The sequence below is a fragment of the Zootoca vivipara genome, chromosome 2, assembly GCF_965207765.1.
Source record: "Zootoca vivipara chromosome 2, rZooViv2.hap1.1, whole genome shotgun sequence".
Classification (NCBI taxonomy): domain Eukaryota; kingdom Metazoa; phylum Chordata; class Lepidosauria; order Squamata; family Lacertidae; genus Zootoca; species Zootoca vivipara.
Window position 1 is genome coordinate 111,780,119 of NC_142584.1, and position 18,998 is coordinate 111,799,116.

Below are 18,998 nucleotides of genomic sequence, written 5' to 3' on the forward strand. Positions count from 1 at the left end.
CACTGCAAGAAAATGGGTTAAAATGAGGGGTGGAAGAGGGTTTAGCAGTGGTGATGCAAATGTTTCCTTATAGCCACCATGCTCTCCCCCCCCCCCCCCCGGTAGCCTCTTGGGACAAATGCTACATCATCATGTAGAGGTGCTAACAGATTATTTGGGGGGGGGGGCAGTGAATGGTGGCTGCTGGAAACAGTTTGCGTTGCCAGTTTTACCGGTGCCAACATGTCTCGCTTGTGAAACTGGCAGCAGCAGTGAAGACAGCAAAGAAGAGGGGGGTGTCTTCTTTCCCTCTCCTAACTTCATGCCAAAAGCTCTCAGCCGTTATCCTTTCTTCTCCTGCAAAACCAATCTCATAGGCTCTCTGCCTCCTCAGTCTTCCCCATTTATTCATTGTGTGTCCAACAGGACATGGTGTGGGTTTCCCTCCCTCCCCCACACTTAGCTGGCCTTCTGCTTTTCTCACATGAGCTGCACCAGCAAATCTGTTCAGTAGCTAGAGACAGTTTCTTACAACAAACATTCCATGACATCATGGAATCTCAGCCAATAGCTGTGAGGCAAGTCTCACAAGTAAATGGCAGCCGGTGTTCCTACCCGTAACATGGAATGTGGATTCGGATTTCCCTCGTCCAGCATTTACCCATGCATGCAAGTGTAATTCAGCTGATGGACTTGACTTCTTCCTCCTGCTTTTTTGGGTAGCGAGGTGGCATGTGTGGCCTTCTTACCTGTCCCACTTGTCGTTGCCACTGTGTTGATGCTGGCTGCTTCTGACCCGTCCTGGATGCCATAGACGGTAAGGCTGTACTCGGTGTTGGGTGAAAGGCCCCGAAACACGACAGAGCGTTCATCCCCGGTCACGTTGATTTTCTTGGTTGGTGTGGGACTCATTTCACTATCTGGAACAGAGTTCTTGTGCTGGACCAGAAAGAAATCAAACTCTCCCTCGGGAGCTTCCCACGTGAGCTGCAGCGTAGTGGGTGTCACCTCAGAGACAACCAAGTTTTCAAGGAACACCCGTTTGGTGGCCTCTGGGAAAGCTATGGGGTAAAGAATAGAGAACAGGCAACAAAATGACAGAATGAAGTTCAGATTAAGTATACAGTGATGAACATCACACCCCAAAATCATCATCATCATCATCATCCTAACTTCACAGAATTGAACTGGGGATGACTAATCAGAAAAGAGATCTTGGGGTTGTAGTGGGCAGCTGAATGACTATATGATCTCAGGATGTGGCAAGACTGAAAACGGTGAATTCCATGTTGGGGCTTGTTAGGAAGGGCTCGGAAGACCCCTCACCCTCTGTGGACCTTAAGACTATAACCAGAGCTGGATTAACAAGCAAAATAAGCACATGCTTAGGGCATCAAGGGAAGGGGGGGCACCATAGTTATTTTCCCATTGCTGGATTTTTAACATTAATGGTCACAAATTGTTCATCTGAATGTTCCTTTTCTCAGCTGAAATATATTAAAAATCCCGGCAGAACAACTATGCAACAAGGCATGCTGGGTGTCTTATCTCTGCTAAGTACAGAAGCAGATGTGTTACGTAAGACTAGTTTTGAGGATCTGATCAAAGACTGCAGTGAGAAAAAGTAGGAGAACTTTTTTCAAATATAAAGTGGAAGTATTCAAAAATAAACATTGTTTCCTATCTTACTGTAGGTTTCATTTCATTCTGAAGATGGAAAAATTATTTTACTTGTTTATTCTTGTTCGTATTTTGAATTAAATATATATGGAGCCACCAAAATCTTTTAAGTGCTTAGGGCCTCTAAAGGTCTTAATCTGGCCCCCACCTGGAACTCATGAACATCCAATGAATGTGAATGTTGAAATATTAAGGACAGAAAAGAAAGAAAGCACTTCTTCACACACTGCATAGTAAAACCACGGAACTCGCTCCCCCAGGAGGCAGTGACGGCCACCGACTGGGATGGCATCATAGCTGCCAAGTCTCCCGTTTTTCGCGGGAAACCCCCATATTTTAAATTGTTTCCTGCTGGCAGCCTGGATTGGAAAAAAATCCCGTAAATCCCCCGGATTTCAGTACCTGCCAGGGAGGCTCCTTCTGCCCATGTATGGGAACCAGAAATCGGGCAGAGCGACACCGGAAGTCGCTTCTGAGCGTGTCTGGACATGCGTAGAAGCGACTTCTGGTGCCGCTCTGCCTATGTCTGGGCACCAGAAATCGGGCAGCGCCGGCACCAGAAGTCGCTTCTATGCATGTCTGGAAGCGACTTCCAGTGCCGGCGCTGCTGATCCTGGATTTTTCTAACCAGGAGTTGGAAGGTATGGATGGCATTAAAGGAGCATTAGACAAATTCATGGGGGAGACGACAATCAATGGCTAGTAGCCATGATGGTTATGTTCTGCTGCCGCAGTTGGAGGCAGCAATGCTTCTGAATCCCAGTTGCTGGAAGCCACAGGAGGGGAGAGTTCTCAAGTCCTGTTTGCGGGCTTCCTACAGGCATGTAGTGGCCACAGTGAGAAAAGGATGCTGGACTAAAGTGGGCTATCGGCCTGATCCTGCGGGGATTCTTATCTTCTTAAGTACTCTTCAGAACACACACTTTGAATTAGATGTGATAAGGGCAGGGTTCAAACTGCTGGTGCCACATGTCTAGGTTGTTCCTCGGCCCTGCCTGTGGCTGATCCTCCAGCTGTGCCTCTTACGCCCGGCTCCATCCTTCTCCTCTGCAACAGGACCGACCTTGACAAAAAGACGTCAGTGCCACAAGGCCCTTGCCTCATTTTTCAGACATGCTCGCATGCTCCACACGCCAGCACATCCCCCCCCCTTTGCATAAACACTGAACGTAAGTGTCGGCCGCTGTCAGCTCATTAGTAAGTGGCCTGACTTGTACCATCAATCTCTCCACACATTTCTGCATTTTGCGTGCGTCCTGCTCCTTTGACGAGCACGGGCTGTTGCTCCGAGCCAGTTCTTGTATTTTTTTAAGCCAAGGAAACAGAGCTGGATCGAAACTCGGATTTCCTCACTCTGCTGACTGAGCTGACTTACAGTGAGGCTGGCTGGCCTAGAGGGGCAGAGAGTGAAAGAGGACCCAGCAGGAAAATCTCTTCCCTCTCTGGGATGTGGAAAGCCTTGGAGAATTTTTGGGAAAGGCTCATAAGGCAGTGGTAGAGCAGATGCTTGCATGTAGAAGGTGATTATTTGGGGGACAATTGCCTCGCCCCCTTTACATTCAGGAGAGGCCCTCTAAGAGAACCTGTCGTTTTCAGTTTCACTCAGTTTCTCATTCTTCCAAAGTTCTCCACAATTCCATATTGGGTTGAGATTTTTTTTTTAAAAAAAATATTCTCTATTATAATCCATGAGCATTTTAGTGTGAATTTATCCTTATAGGCACATTTTTGCATGCAGTTTCACCCAAGATTCACATTTTTACAAAGCAATTTCCACCAATACAACACATTTTTGCATGTTATTTTAACCAATATATGCATTTTGCACACTATTTTCACCAATATATCAGTTTTTATGCACACTTCACCCTAGTATATGCATTTTTTGAACACACTGCTTGGCTGGAGAAGCTTGGCTGAGGGATGAGACTTGGAGTCCAATGACATCTGGAAAGCCCCAAGTTCGCTATCCCTAGCTTAATGGATCCTCCATGTTCAGAGGCACCATGCCTCTGAATATCAGTCACTGGGGAGAAAGAGCAACATTGCCTTCATGCCCTGCTTGTGGACATCCCTGGGGCGTCTGGTTTGCCACTGTGGGAAACAGGATGGTACTTTAGTCTGATCCAACAGAGTACTTCTTTTGTTCTAAGAAGAAGTGGTGAAATGGGAAGGACAAAAGAAGAAGAGAGGCTATGGAGTAGAGGGAAAGGATACAAATATGAGAGTGACAGGAACAAAGACCTGTAGGTGGTTCTGGAAAGGAAGATGCAGTGACAGAGCAGCAATTCAGACCATTGTCATGGACTGGTTGGACCCAAAGAAATAGTGGGAGAAACCAGCTGGGGAACCCTCAAGAGAAGACAGCTCAGAGTGGTGGTGGGACCAACGAGTGGTCAGAGGGAGAAAAGGGAGCAGACTGGGAGGAGGAGGTGTCAGAAGCTGAAGAGGCAACAGGACTCAGTGAGCAGGGAGAGTCTGTGCCAGAGAGAAGTCCAGAATCAGAATCAGACCCAGAAGCAGGAGAGCAAGGAGGTCAAGAGGCAGAGATGAGTCAGGCTGGGGAAGAATCCAGGGGGTCTTCCCCTCTTTCTGTGACCAGCTCCCTTCTCCCCTGGTCTCCCAGGACCAGGTGAGACATGAAGCAGGAGGAGCAAAGACAGACACACCAGTGGAGTCTCAGATTGCTTGGGAAGGATCCGGGCAAGGAGAAGATTTAGGCAGCTGTGGGAAGGCAGAGACCTTCAGACTCTGCAAGTACATCACAGGGGCAAGACCTACTGAAGAAGAATTGAAGAGTGCTCATTAGGCACTCCTAAACAGAACCTGTTTCTTTTAATAAAGAGTTTACTTTCCCTGTGTGGTTTATTGATGGCTCACTTCTAACAACCATGTTACCTGTGACAGCATCTATAGAGATGGGCCCATATCGCTTCCTGCCAGAGATGCCATAGAGGTTGAACTTGTATCTGTGGGAAGTGGTCAGGTCCTTGATGACGACTGTGCGGGAATCAGCATCAACAGGTACTGCCTGGAGCTTTCCTTCAGCGTCCTTGTACTGGATGAGGAAGGAGTCAAATTTCCCAGCAGAGATGGTCCACGAAAGGCGGACACTGTCCTGAGTAACCTCGGAAATGGAAAGATCGCCCAGTGTGGGCTGGACCTCTGTTTTCACCATTGGAGCTAGAACAAATAAGAAGAGCAGCAAAAACGAATGTGAATCATCTTCTTATGTTATGTAATGTGGATGCTAGCCCCCAATTTATTTATTTCACAACATTTATGCAATGTTTGATTGTACTGTACAGTCGTACCTTGGATCCCAAAAAACCTTGGTACTTGGATGTTTTGGCTCCCAAATGCCACAAACCCGGAAGTGAGTGTTCCGTTTTGCGAACTTTCTTTGGAACCCAGACGTCCAACAGGGCTTCTGTGGCTTCCAATTGGCTACAGGAGCTTCCTGCAGCCAATCAGAAGCTGTGCTTTGGTTTCCGAAGGTTTTGGAAGTTGAATGGACTTGTGGAACGGATTCCATTCGACTTCCAAGGTACGACTGTAATAAAACCACCACTATGCGGTTTACAAAAAGTAAATAAACTAAAGCATTAAGATTATCAATATAAGATTGTTTAAAATGCATTTTAAAACATTAAAAAGTGAATTATAATAAACAGTAAGCAAAATGATTAAAACACATGCCAGCATTCCATATGCTGGATAGGTATGCCTAAATAAAATGTTTACATGTTACAGCCAGGTGCTGAAATGAGTGCAGTGAAGGTGCCTGCCTGATGTCTAAAGGCAGGGAGTTCCAAAGTTTAGGTGCTGCCACAGTAAAAATCAATTTATTACAGGTATGGAATAAGTATCGTGTTCTGCAGCTATGGAGTAAGGCAACGGTAGATTCAGCCCCAATATAGTCCTGTTTGTTCAAACAGGTTAGCAAAAGTGGAGTAAAGTTTGGGAAATTATTAAAACTGCAGGTAAGATGTGGAATATAAGAACAACTTTGCAGATCTGCTCATCATCCATAACTGGTACAGAGGTGAGAACTGCAGGATACAAGATATTCACAGTCAAGATAAATCTATACTATATTTATATAGCTATGTTGTAGATATGCATAGGTACTGGGAATGCAGGAGTGAAAGAGTCTCAAAGGAGGATAAAATCAAATGAATAAAACCAGGGAAGAGGGAGGTGTTATACCCTCCCCAGGAATTCTGGGTCCCTGACCTGTGACTGCTTCAGTGGAAATGGGTCCAAGACGCTTCCGTCCAGAGATGCCAAATAGGTTGAACTTATATTTATGGGAGGGCACCAGGCTGGAGACTATGACATCGCGGGAGTCTCTGTTCACAGGCAGTGCCTGAGCTTTGCCCTCTGCATCTCGGTACTGAATGATGAAAGAGTCAAAATCCCCGGACTGGACACTCCAAGACAGACGGACAGTTGTGCTGGTGATGTCAGAGGCTGAGAGCTCCCCCAGACTGGGCTTGGGAGGGGCTGGCTGTTCTGAAGCGGCTAGGGATAGGAAAGAGAGAGGCAGAAGCTTGAACCAACGAGGCTTTGATAAAAGCCTTTATTTCACCTCCACGTTATCTTTTATCTAAAAAGGAACAGCCAGGTTAATCTGCAGTGGCAAAAAATTCCAGGCACCATGCCTGGTCCATTGGAAAAACTCAAGAAGAAACAGTAGCATAAATATATTTCTCAGGTCACAATCCACACCATATCCATATATTTAAAATGCATCTAAGGTTTCCCCACCCACCCACCCACCCTCACCCCCACCCCAAATCCTGGGTTAAAAGGTGTCATTAACCAGCAGAACCACTACAGTACTCATTTTCCTTTAAAATCAATGCAGGAACATTGCAGATTTAATTAATACATCAGCCACCAGGGGGAGTAGTGTCTGTTGTGCAGAAGTGTATGCAGTATAAGGTAATGAAGCAGTGATACTGGGGCTTAGAATACAACAGGTATAGTAGGGCTGCCATACGTCCAGAATTTCTCGGACACAGCCTAACTTTTGTGTCTTGATTTTTCACTTTTTGAAATATAGCAACCTTAAGGTATAGTATTAAAATGTGGATGGTGCTGTGGTCTAGGGCTTGCCGATCGGAAGGTCGGCGGTTTGAATCCCCGCGACAGAGTGAGCTCCTGTTGCTCGGTCCCAGCTCCTGCCAACCTAGCAGTTCAAAAGCACATCAAAGTGCATGTAGATAAATAGGTACCGCTCCAGCGGGAAGGTAAACAGCGTTTCCGTGCGCTGCTCTGGTTCGCCAGAAGCGGCTTAGTTATGCTGGCCACATGATCCAGAGGCTGTCTGCGGACAAACGCCGGCTCCCTCGGCCAGTAAAGTGAGATGAGCGCCGCAACCCCAGAGTCGTCCGCGACTGGGCTTAACAGCCAGGGGTCCCTTTTCCTTTAAGGTATAGTATATGTGAAATGCTGAATAAAGATTCTGCAAAGGACTGGAGCTCATTGCTAGAGAAGCTACCATGCATGCAGGTCAAGTTCAATCCGCCATATCTACCTATTTATCTACTTGCAATGGCATGCTTCCGAACTGCTAGGTTGGCAGGAGCTCACCCTGTCACAGGGATTCAAACTGCCAACCTTCTGATCAGCAAGCCCAAGAGGCTCAGTGGTTTAGACCACAGCACCACCCACATCCCTTTGCAGGGAAGAGAGTTCAACTAGGGTAAGTGGGGGTGGACAGCCCAGGGAAGAGCCTCTCCCCAACCCCAGAAGGCACATTGCATGGCTTCTCTTAAAACCTTGTGCCTCAGTCTATCCTTTGTCTAGGCCAGTGTTTCCCAACCTTTGGTCTCCTGCTGGTTTTGGACTACAGCTCCCATCATCCCTAGCTAGCAAGACCAGTGGTCAGGGATGATGGGAATTGTAGTCCAAAAACAGCTGGAGACCAGAGGTTGGGAAACACTGGTCTAGGCATCCTAACACATAAAAGAAAGGCAGTTCAGTTAGGTCATTTTTATAAAAAAAAATCCTCCAACATTTCAAAGATAAAAATGACGTATTTGTGAACATGCACACCCGGTCTCATATGAGAATATGAGAAATGGGGGGGGGAGGGGAAAGGAAAAATCAAAGATGTCATTTTAATATGTGAAATGTAAGAGGATTTTTTTTAAAATATAAAAAAATGACTGTTTGGCCAGGAAGTGAGGAGTGGGCAGGTGAATTTCTGGAAGTCGGGAAATAGAGAGCTGTGGGATTGGCAGAAATAAAAATTTAAAACATGGATTGAGAAAGTAACAGCAATGGTTAAATCAAATTAAGGGGGTCCTTTAAACTAGGGTTAAATTAAGGGGGTCCTTTTCTGGGAGCGCATGCTGAGGAAAGGCATGATGCCTGTTGGGAAGTGCAAGAGCAGGAGTTAATTTTGTTAGGGTTGATTGAAGTCAACTAGCCAACAGGGTCATGTGGGGAGGTGTTGCCCAGCAACCAAGCACAGTGGCATGATCCTCACTGAGGTAGCGCGTGCTCTTACTGCTGTGTATTTCCGAGGGAGTTTTCTTCTGTATGTTTGGTTGAATGTCTCTGTGCTGGGTGCAAGGCTAGAACTACGTAAGAAAGACAAAGCTTTGCTGTTCTTTTCTCATCAAATGACACACTCTTTTCTTTCTTTTTCTCTCAGTAAAGCGTTATCAAGACTTTTCTCTCTGGGCTCCGACTGCGTTATTTAAGTAACTTTGCCAACAATGCCATAGTAGATGGGGTCTACTGTTATTATGTGTTTCCCAGTGGCAAGCTGAAATCCAAAACAGAAAAGCATCAGCAAAGCCCACAGCTCTCAAGACAGGCTACTGGGGAGAGGGGAGAGCGATTTGTGTGTGAGAGAGACCTAGAATGAAAAGAGAAATTAGAGAAATGGTTGCTAGGTGGCCACTGAACCACCAAGGCTGACCTGTGGTGGCCTCTGTAGAGATGGGCCCGAGACGTTTGCGGCCCGAGACGCCGTAGAGGTTGAACCTGTATTTGTGGGAGGGGACCAGATCATGAAGCCGCAGCGAGCGCAGGCCACCATCCACGGGCAAAGCGTGGGGATTGCCATCCGCATCCCGGTACTGGATGATAAAAGAGTCGAAATTCCCAGTCTCGACGGTCCAGGAGAGGAGGACTGATTCTGGGGTGATGTCACGGGCTGACAATTCTCCGAACTTCAGCTGAGTCAGGGCCCCAGGCTGGGTGCCTGGAACAGAGACATGAGATGTCGGATTAAAAATATACACAGAAACAGCTGAAAGAAACTGAAAAGAGAGGTTACAGTATTATATAGCACGGCAGCCTTCAATATTTTCAGACTTGGAACTCACTTTTAACACACATAGATGCACTTGGGGACCATTTCTTAATATATATTTTTTGCTACATGGCGGTACTGCTGCTATTGCAACCCACTTTGGATTAGGCTTCAGCCTGAAAGTGGGCCCTGACCCATCTGTTGAGGGCCAATGACAAAGCACATCTGTTTGTCAATGTTGTTTCCCCCCAAAAAACAAAGCCACACGTTTCAACTGACTTAAGCTTGGTAACAGCTTAATGGTAATGAAGTCCACCCCAAACATTGCTGCTGGCATGTCTCATTTTAGGGTAGACCAGGCACCCCCAAACTTCGGCCCTCCAGATGTTTTGGACTACAATTCCCATCTCCCCTGACCACTGGTCCTGCTAGCTAGGGATAATGGGAGTTGTAGGCCAAAACATCTGGAGGGCCACAGTTTGGGGGTGCCTGGGGTAGACTGTGACCCAGCTATGAGACCCAAATTGTTACTTTTGCCATTATAAGAGCTGTTTTTTTTTTTTTTAAAAAAAAGAAGGCTATTCGGTGCCTGTGCATGATTTGGTTGAAACTTGAAGAAGGCCAGAGGTCTTGTGGGTTTAAAGCCCTCGTAATTTGAGCAGCAGCAGTAATTGTTCAAACAAGGAGATATTCCCACATTGGTAGTTGGCCTCCAATACTCACTTGCCGTGAATTGGGACATACTGGGAAGTGATGGAACAGGCCCAAATATGGTAACATGAACAGGGAAAGCAGTTCTGGGATACATATTTCTTTACAGAGAAGCGTGAGACGCCTTGGAGGGTTATCATCCCCTCATGGCCATCAGGGCCTCTCAGGAGGACGACACTCTGAGGAGTTGGGTCTTTCTCAGAGTGCCCCCCACCCAGCCCTAGAGGCCGAGGTGCTTGATCAAGGAGGGAGGGAAAACAGGAGATTGGGGATCAAGCTCTGGCCAGTCCCCAAAAGTCAAGCAAGATGGGCAGGAGAAAGGGCAGGAACACTTTCTCCCAGCAGTGCTAAGAAATCAGGGAAAAGAGCCTGCAGAGCTGGGAAGAGCCTGGAGCCAGTCAAGGGCAGCTGCAGGAATGTTTTCAGTGGCAGGAGGGTGGGGAAGGTTAGGAGGGGAGCAGGCTTGCTTCTCACACAAAAAATGAGAAAACTAGGATTTTGCCTCATGTCTCAAAGGCTTGTAGAGCTCCCTCTCTTTAATGAAATGTGGGAATCCGGGGATTATGGTTTATCAGGGTCTAAGAGCACAGTGAGGACCCGAGGGGCCTGCAGGTGGGAGATCCTTTGTAGCACAGGCTGAGGCCTAATTGCCTCTGAGGTCATGGACGCTATACAGACGACCAGTGCTTTTTTCTGGGGGGATGCACGGGGATGCATACCCCTAAACATTTTGTGAATCTAAGTTTGGCCTCATTCAGGGGCAGTATTTCAATATGAGTAGGAAAATGAGAGTACCCCTAAACATTTTTTCAAGGGAAAAAAAGCACTGCAGATGACTCTCCATTTACATGAGGGTTACGTTCTGGGGATAGTGCATAAAGCCAAAATTGCATACAGTCAAAGCGCATGGGCGGGGGGGGGGGATTGCCAAAGTCTCCCTCCCCCCGGACACATGCCGCCTTAATTTTTTTTTTTTTTTTGCCAAGCGTGAATGTGTATAAGTAAATGCGTGCACATTGCGAGTTACTCAGGCCGTGGGGGCAAGGCAGGGCTCATGCGACTGAAAAGAAATTATCTCTACACCACAAACTGGCACATGCCAGGGACAAGGGTTTGGGCCTAGCTGATGTATTAATTTTCTACATGGAGGAATAGTTTCATGAGGGAGCTTTCCATCCTGTGAGTCTCCCACTCATACAGGGGCAGCTGGAGCAAAGCCAAGGCCTTTGGTCTAAATGGGCGTTTGTTGCTGTGGCCCCTGCTGGGGGAGCGTGCCTAGCCAGTTCCTGACAGGCTGGTGCTTGGAGTGCACCCTGTGGCAAATGGCACCGACAAGAACAGGCTGTGTTTCCTCTTCCCTCTTCCCTTTAAACAGCTCTCTGAGTGAACGGGGTCTGAAAAAGAGACGAGCGAGCGCAGTTAGGACTGCCAGGCCGTGGAGCAAGGAGAACCCGCTTCAGGTCCCTGCTCAGCAGGCAGATCCCTTATCTTTCACCCTAGCCCACCTTGCAGGGCTGTTGGAAGGATAAAGCAAGGGAGGAGGAACCTGCTTGGAGGAAGGCTGGGATATAAATACAGTTAACAGTACAGTATAGGGCTTTAACAGGAAAGAATAGTTTGTTAAGCTGAAGTCACAATTCATGTGAGAGGAAGGTTTCTTTCTTTCTTTTTTGAATTACGTTTCTCATAATGCAGCTGCCACCATTCCGCTAAGGAAAGAAAGTGTGTGTGTGTGTGTCCCTGCCCCCCCCCCCCAGTGAAGGTGCCATCTGACCTGTGACAGCATCTGTGGAAATGGGACCGAGACGCTTGTGTCCGTAAATGCCATAAAGGTTGAACTTATATCGGTGAGAAGGAGCCAGGTTGGGGACGGTGACGTCACGGGAATCACCATTTAGGGGAAGCACCTGGGGCTTGCCCTCTCTGTCTCTGTACTGAACAAGGAAAGAGTCGAAGTTGCCCGCAGGGATGCTCCAAGAGAGGCTGACGGAGTCGCTGGTGGTCTTGGACACAGAGAGATCTCCGAGCCTGGGCTGAGTTTCCTCGCTTGGTGCTGGTTCTGGGGCTAGAGGGGAAAAGAAGGGTGCGGAGCAGAAAACGAAGTGGTTGTTGTCAGAAGCTGAAAGCCTAAAGTGCTGTTAATTTTGTTTTATTTAAAAAAAAAGATTTGTCAAGAGATCTCAACCGGGAGAAACACAACAGAGAATGTCAACCTGCTGGACTGAAATCAGGAGAGGAAGCTGGTGAGTGGAGACGGATTTGAACCATAATTTGGGTGGGGGGGAAAATTGGGGATACGGTGCTTGGTGTCCCTTTTAATAACTCTGTGCATTGGACCAAATATAAGACTATATTTCCTCCTATTTTTTTCAAGTTTAAAATTGGGGGTCGTGTTATACACGGATAGTGCATGTGGGGGATTTCTTTATTTGGAGTCCCAAAAAATAGGGGTCATGTTATACATGGGGGAGTATTACACACGGAAACATACGGTAATTTTAAAGGTATGCTTGGGTTCCGTAGAAACTTGTCTGTGGTTCTTTGGTTTGGGCCCCGTCCAGACACCCCTTTTTATTGCACATTCACGATTTCCTCTCTTGATGTGGATGTGAGCAATCAGAGTTTTCAACATTTCTTGTGCCTGCAAAAGTTTTTTTGGGTTTCACACTGACTCATTGCTGATCAGTGCATATCCTGCTCAATATCCTAGCTTTTAAATGCTCTGGTTTATTCTTTCAAAATCTCCTTGAGAGTTTCAACAAGAGAGCATGTCAATGCTCCACCTGGTACAAAAATGCTGCACCTAGACTGTTGATGGGCACATAACTTTGGTACTCAAGAACTTCCTCTGGCTGCACATATGCTACCAAGCCTGGCTACCAAGCCAGGTTCACTGTTCTTACATTAATTTACAATTCCCTTAACATCTTTGTTCCAGGATACCTCAGGGACCGCTTAACCCCCTGTATTCCTGCCCAATTACTGAGGCCTTTGGGTGAGTCACAGTTAGTGGCCCCTCCGCAGCTCGGATGCAAGGTTCATATCCACCAGGAGCTGTGCATTCTGTATTATGGGCTCAAAATCAGTGGAACCCCATTCCACTTGATGTCAAGCAAGCTCTATTTAACTTCCAGTGCCTGCTCAAGGTTTTTTAAATGGACTTCTCATTTTGTAGTTTTAACTCATTCTTATTGCATAAGGGTAAAGGTGAAGGGACCCCTGACCATTACGTCCAGTCGTGACCTACTCTGGGGTTGCGGCACTCATCTCACTTTATCGGCCAAGGGAGCTGGCGTATAGCTTCCAGGTCATGTCGCCAGCATGACAAAGCTGCTTCTGGCGAAGCAGAGCAGTGCACGGAAACACCATTTACCTTTGCACCGGAGCGGTACCTAATAATCTACTTGCACTTTGACGTACTTTCGAACAGCTAGGTTGGCAGGAGCTGGGGCTGAGCAACGGGAGCTCACCCCGTTGCGGGGATTCGAACCGCTGACCTGGTTGATCGGCAAGCCCTAGGCTCTGTGGTTTAACCCACAGCGCCCCCGCGTCCCATCAGTTTCTTGCATAGTTAATTGTAATTTAGTGGTATATAAATTGTCTGCATGAATGAATGAATGAATGAATGAATGAATGAATGAAATGAATGAATGTGGAAACCCTGGAAACCCTTCTCTGAAGACTGATGTTTTGAAAACCACCGCCTTAGACCAAGGTGGCCTTCTGACCTCTTTGCTACACTTCAAACCTGGGAAAAAAGTTTCCCTTTCACATTCCTTTCCTGCACCTGTTAGGGATGCAGGGGCTCTGTCATTTAAAACACCAACAACTCATAGAGGGGGAGCCTTTGTGATTACAGTGTCGATGTGGCCAAAGTGAAAGGCATCCAGGGAGCTACGAACAAGCCTCTGCTGACCTGTGACAGCATCAGTTGAGACAGGCCCAAGGCGCTTAGAGCCAGAGACTCCGAAGATGTTGAATTTGTATCTCTGCGATGGCATGAGGTTGTAGAGGTGGAGGGAGCGCATGGTGCCGTCCACAGGTAACACCTGGAGCTTCCCTGCAGCATCCTTGTACTGGATGAGGAAAGAGTCAAAGCTACCTTCCTGGATGTTCCAGGAGAGGAGAAGAGAGTCTGGGGTGACCTCAGAGACTGTGGCGTCTCCAAGGCTGGGCTGAACTCTTTGGCCTGCGGCTTCTTCGGGCCTCTTCTCCTCCTCACCTGGTGGAGCTGTTTCTGGAGCTATAAGAAGACAGAGGAAGACGGTGGAGGAAGTTGGGATACAGCTTCTAAGAAGGAACATGACCTTGAGGTCAGGGTAGTTTTTTGGTGGAGGCTTCTACCTTTAGCTCCCTTCATGCTTGAGACACAAAGAGCAGCGGGGAGAAATTTCCACATGCACAATTCATGCAAATCGTGCCTACTCTAGGCATCTGTTTTTATATGAGGTCACCCATGTTTTTTCCTGTACGATATCCCACTGGGAGTGACAGAACATCATCAAGTTCCATTGCTCCCAAGCAGCAATGGACCAATCTATCAATTTCAGCTTCTCATTTTTTCAATCTTCAGTTCAGTTCTCCATGTTTCTGTGCCACTTTGCATTTTTTTAAAGCTCCTCATGAAAATTCATCAGCATATTAGTGCGATTTTCTCCTAACATGCACATTTTTCTTTTTAAGCTTTTAAAAATCTTTGTCTATGTAATTATATTATGTTAAAGTGTTCACCTGAGCTTTAAAAATATAAAAATACACATTTTCCATTGCAGTTTCACCTAATCAATGTATTTTTGCAAAGTGTTTCCCCCCTAATACTGTATTTGTATTTCCTGTCAATGCACATTTTAATGTCATTTTCACTAATAAATGCATTTATAATGCACACTTTATGCTAGTAAATGCATTTTTGAATGCATTGCTTGGCTGGAGAACTGCTTTGCATAATTTGGAGAAGTGCCAGCTCCAAAGGATGGCTGCTTTTCAGTTTGCTTCTTGTTTCAGAAGGTGGGAATTGGGTAGGTTCAGATTAAAGTGAGAACTGAACCCAATTTCTGCCCCACCCCTTGCTTCTAGGGGACTTGCTGCATTGCATCCTAAGCATGTGGCAGCAAGGAGCCTTGTGGGTGACTTAATTACCCTTTAAAAGGAAATAAAAACATTTTAAAAGATTTTTGCTTTAAAATCCATACAGGAATGGACCGAGTCCTGCTCCCATTCAGAACTGTGATGGACCAGACTTTAATGGGCCCATCCATCCCCAATGAGAGTGCTGATCCTCTTGTGATTAGAATGGTATGATTATAGCTGTAATGTGCAGCATCTTGTTTGCTTGGATATGGTATTGATTCAATTGTTTTGCGTTAAATTGTGTTTTTAATTTGTTCATCGCCCACAGAAGGAATGCTGTGGCATGGGACCAAAAATTAGGATTTCATGCCACAGTATACTTTTTGTGGTCGATGAACAAATTTAAAACACAATTTAAAACAAAACAATCCAAGCAATGCTAAATCCAAGCAAACAACCACTCTCAGTATAGAAACAGTCAGGTCCCAGAAGTTCCAGCAAGTTAGGGCACAAGTTCAGGTTGAAGGGAAGTTAGTTCCTCAATAGAGAGGGGCTCCGTTTCTGACATTGCCAATTGCAAAATTTGGATGCATTTGTTAAGCTTCTATGTTAAACCACAAGGTCAAGAAACTGTGTGTGTGTGTGTGTGTGTAACTCAGATGCTGTGAATCAGAGGAAGCTGACTTCTGTGCCCATCCAAAACCACATTGTGAACCCTATCAGGATAGGGCAGGCATCCCCAAACTTTGGCCCTCCAGATGTTTTGGACTACAATTCCCATCATCCCTGACCACTGGTCCTGTTAGGTAGGGATCATGGGAGTTGTAGGCCAAAACATCTGGAGGCATAGCTGCCAAGTTTTCCCTTTTCTCACGAGGAAGCCTATTCAGCATAAGGGAATTTCCCTTAAAAAAAGGATAACTTGGCAGCTATGTCTGGAGGGCTGCAGTTTGGGGATGCCTGGGATAGGGGAATGAGCAGATGATGAGGAAAGAAAGAAAGAAAGAAAGAAAGACGTGCAGTGATCCGTCCACAGATGGTTTCAGAAACTAGCAGTTGACCTAGAACCTAATAAAAAGGAAAAGTTGAGTTAAGGAATAGGGAGGGTGAAATCATTAGTACTCCCTAGCACCCCAATTTCTCCAGGAGTTGCTGCTGACCTGCTGTCACAGCATTCGCAGAGTTGGGTCCAAAACGCTGGTTTCCATAGATGCCATAGAGATTGAACCTGTATTTGTGGGAGGGGACCAGGTTGGAGACAATGACCTCGCGGGAACCCCCTCCTACAGGAAGTGCCTGGGGTCTTCCCTCTGCATCCTTGTACTGGACAGAGAAAGAATCAAAGCTTCCTTCGGGGACGCTCCATGAAAGACGGGCAGCGTTACTGGTGACCTCCGAGACCGAGAGCTGTCCCAGGCGAGGTTCCACCTTTCCTTCTACCGCTTGCACGTCAGGATCTGTGGCTAGAGTTAAAACAAAGATGGTGAGAGAGAGAATGCTGCTGGGGTACCTTTGCAATGGATGTTTCTTGCCTTCTACAGGTCTCTCCAGTTTTAGGAGGAGGAGGGAAGCATGCTAGCACGATAGATAGGGAAATATGGAAAACTGTGACATGCAGTTGGAAACTTCCCACATCTACATGCAAGCTGCCAGGAATTTCTAGGGCTAGATGTGGGGTGTCTGTATGCTGCTCCCCCCCCCCAGTGATCTATCAAGGCTTCATGCTAGTGTGTTCCTTGCACAATGAAGTCGTCAAGGCTTGGACAACGGCACCAGAGTGGGGTGGGAGAGGAGCCAGACATCAGAAGGATAAGCCAAGAATGGTGGTGTCTTGTGTCTGTTGGATGTGGTGGTGCGTAAGGCAGGAGGCCAACAGTAGGTGGAGCCAGAGGAAATGACAAGCAGAGCCAACATATTCTAGATTTGTTCCCATCCTCCTTCCTGCCGTGGGAGACAAGAGCAATGCAACAGCTGAGGAGGAGGAGAAAGCTGATAGCTTGTGCCACCATGTGGGGTGGTTGTAAGAAGACAGACAGGTGGGGGTAGCTGCGGACCGGTGGAGTCCAGTGGGGCAGTGGCTTGTTTGCCCTATAAGGGGAGGAACAAGCAGGAAAGGGAGCAGGAAAGGAAGAAAGCAGGACAGGCACTGATCCTCCCCGAGGGTTTTAGTGACCTAATAAAATGTAATAATGGGGAAAAGATCAGTTAGAGTGTGGAAGGTGAAATCATTAGTACACCGCCCCCTCAATTTCTCCCGGACTTGCTGCTGACCTGTCATCTCAGCAGTGGCAGATAGGGGTCCAAAACGCTGGTTTCCAGAGATACCATAGAGATTGAACTTGTATTTGTGAGAGGGGACCAGGTTGGAGACAATAACCTCACGGGAGCCCCCTCCTACAGGAAGTGCCTGTGGCTTTCCCTCTGCGTCTCTGTACTGGACAGAGAAAGAATCAAAGCTTCCTTCGGGGACGCTCCATGAGAGACGGGCAGCGTCGCTGGTGACCTCCGAGACCGAAAGCTGTCCCAAGCGGGGTTCCCTTCCGGTAGAGTCCTCTGCACCCACCTCCTCTCTCTTTAGCTGTGTTGCTGCGAGAATTAAAGCAGAAATGGCAAGTGAGGGACCGATGCAGGGATAACATTGCAGTGGGCATTGGCCTTCAGATATTCTACCAGAGGAGTGTATACTACACATAAATGCAATAAAAAACAAAACAAAACAAAATAAGTATCCCAAGGACCAGAGACAAATCTGTTAATCTTGGTATCTCTCAGTTTCCAATTTTTCAAATCCTGGATTCAGTTCTCCACACTTCTGTGGCAATTTGCACATTTTAAACACTCGTGACAATTCAGCGGTGCTGCTTTGGGAAGAGCAAATGAGGTAGGGCCAAATCTGCATCGCTGGGGGTTGGACTAGATCAGGCACCCCCAAACTTCGGGCCTCCAGATGTTTTGGACTACAATTCCCATCATATCTGACCACTGGCCCTGTTAGCTAGGGATCATGGAAGTTGTAGGCCAAAACATCTGGAGGGCCGCAGTTTGGGGATGCCTGGACTAGATGACCCTAGAGCAGGCATAGGCAACCTTGGCTCTCCAGATGCTTTGGAACTACAACTCCCATGATCCCTAGCTAAACAGGGCCAGTGGTCAGGGACTACTCTTGAGTAGAACGTAGTCGGCTACGACCCCACATGTTTCCAGTGCTCCCTCATTTGAAGGGAACTAAAACTAAGGGAATTTCTCACTGCTTGGAGAAATGGGGAGTGGGTAGCCATGGCTGGCACCTAACGGAGTTGTCCCATTAACACAAGGACTTCCATTTGCACCATGAAACTTCCATTCCAGCACGATGGAGGGGGGGGGAGAGTGTTCTTGCGCTCAGTCCTGTTTGTGGGCTTCCCATGGGCATAGCTGTCAAGTTTTCCCTTTTCTCATGAGGAAGCCTATTCAGCATAAGGGAATTTCCCTTTAAAAAGGGGGAGAACTTGACAGCTATGCCCATGGGCACCTGGTTGGCCCTGTGAGAACAGGTCACTGGGCTATATGGCCTGATCCAGCAGGTTCTTCTTCTGCTATGTTCTCACACTGCTCCAGAGATTCGGGAGAACATTCAGGGAGAGAGGGAGAAGGCCCACTGCACAAGGGGACATTCTTGCGCTAACAAAATGACTTTGTTGGCTACAACTGAATATCTTTATCTATCTATATTTGGATCTGCCAACTGAAGATAATATTTTGTTCAATGGATGAAGTAGGTTCTGGCCCATGTGTTGCTCTTGGGACCAGCTTATTTTGAGGGTCACCTTACCCCATATGTGCCCACTATGTGGAACTGACACTTTTACATTCTGTAGTAGTTAGAAATTGATATTTTTGTGTGGCAGGAGCTGCTTTTTAGGACTCCTTGCCCGTTGATTTTTGGCAGGTGCCTCCGTTGTACTGTTGTTGTTGTTTTAATTAATTTATACTTTTCAGATATATATATTTCATTGATTTTACAGTCATTTTGACATTTTAAAACTTGACTTCCTTCCCCCATTCAGCGGTTCCTTAAATTTATTTTTAATATCTTCTGCATATCTAAACTAAATTAACTTTCTCATTTATTTATCTTCTTTATGTAGCTGCAGTTTAGAACAGCAATCCTGCCAGTGTTTTTAACTGTTTACAATTTGTCTGTAAATATTCAATAAATCGCCTCCATTGTACTGTTTGTGACACCTGCTAAAAATCTTATTGTTTAGGCAGCCTTCCTAGACATGTTTTGAAAAGTTAATCTATA

At 46.7% G+C, this 18,998-nt stretch overlaps 1 protein-coding gene across 7 annotated transcripts in view; it reads right to left on the minus strand.

Annotated features, from left to right (window-relative positions):
• Positions 1-18,998, minus strand: part of TNXB (tenascin XB) — a 117,718-nt gene that overhangs the window by 16,641 nt on the left and 82,079 nt on the right. For 6 of the 7 annotated variants that reach the window (XM_035107292.3, XM_035107289.3, XM_035107294.3 and 3 more), the window contains 8 exons: positions 16,985-17,299; positions 15,874-16,176; positions 13,560-13,886; positions 11,418-11,708; positions 8,597-8,881; positions 5,896-6,183; positions 4,558-4,842; positions 729-1,040 (listed from right to left, as the gene is read on the minus strand). In XM_035107292.3, coding sequence (XP_034963183.3) covers positions 729-1,040; positions 4,558-4,842; positions 5,896-6,183; positions 8,597-8,881; positions 11,418-11,708; positions 13,560-13,886; positions 15,874-16,176; positions 16,985-17,299 — 2,406 coding nt within the window. The remainder of the gene's footprint in view (positions 1-728; positions 1,041-4,557; positions 4,843-5,895; positions 6,184-8,596; positions 8,882-11,417; positions 11,709-13,559; positions 13,887-15,873; positions 16,177-16,984; positions 17,300-18,998) is intronic. The other variant, XM_035107290.3, reaches the window with a different exon arrangement.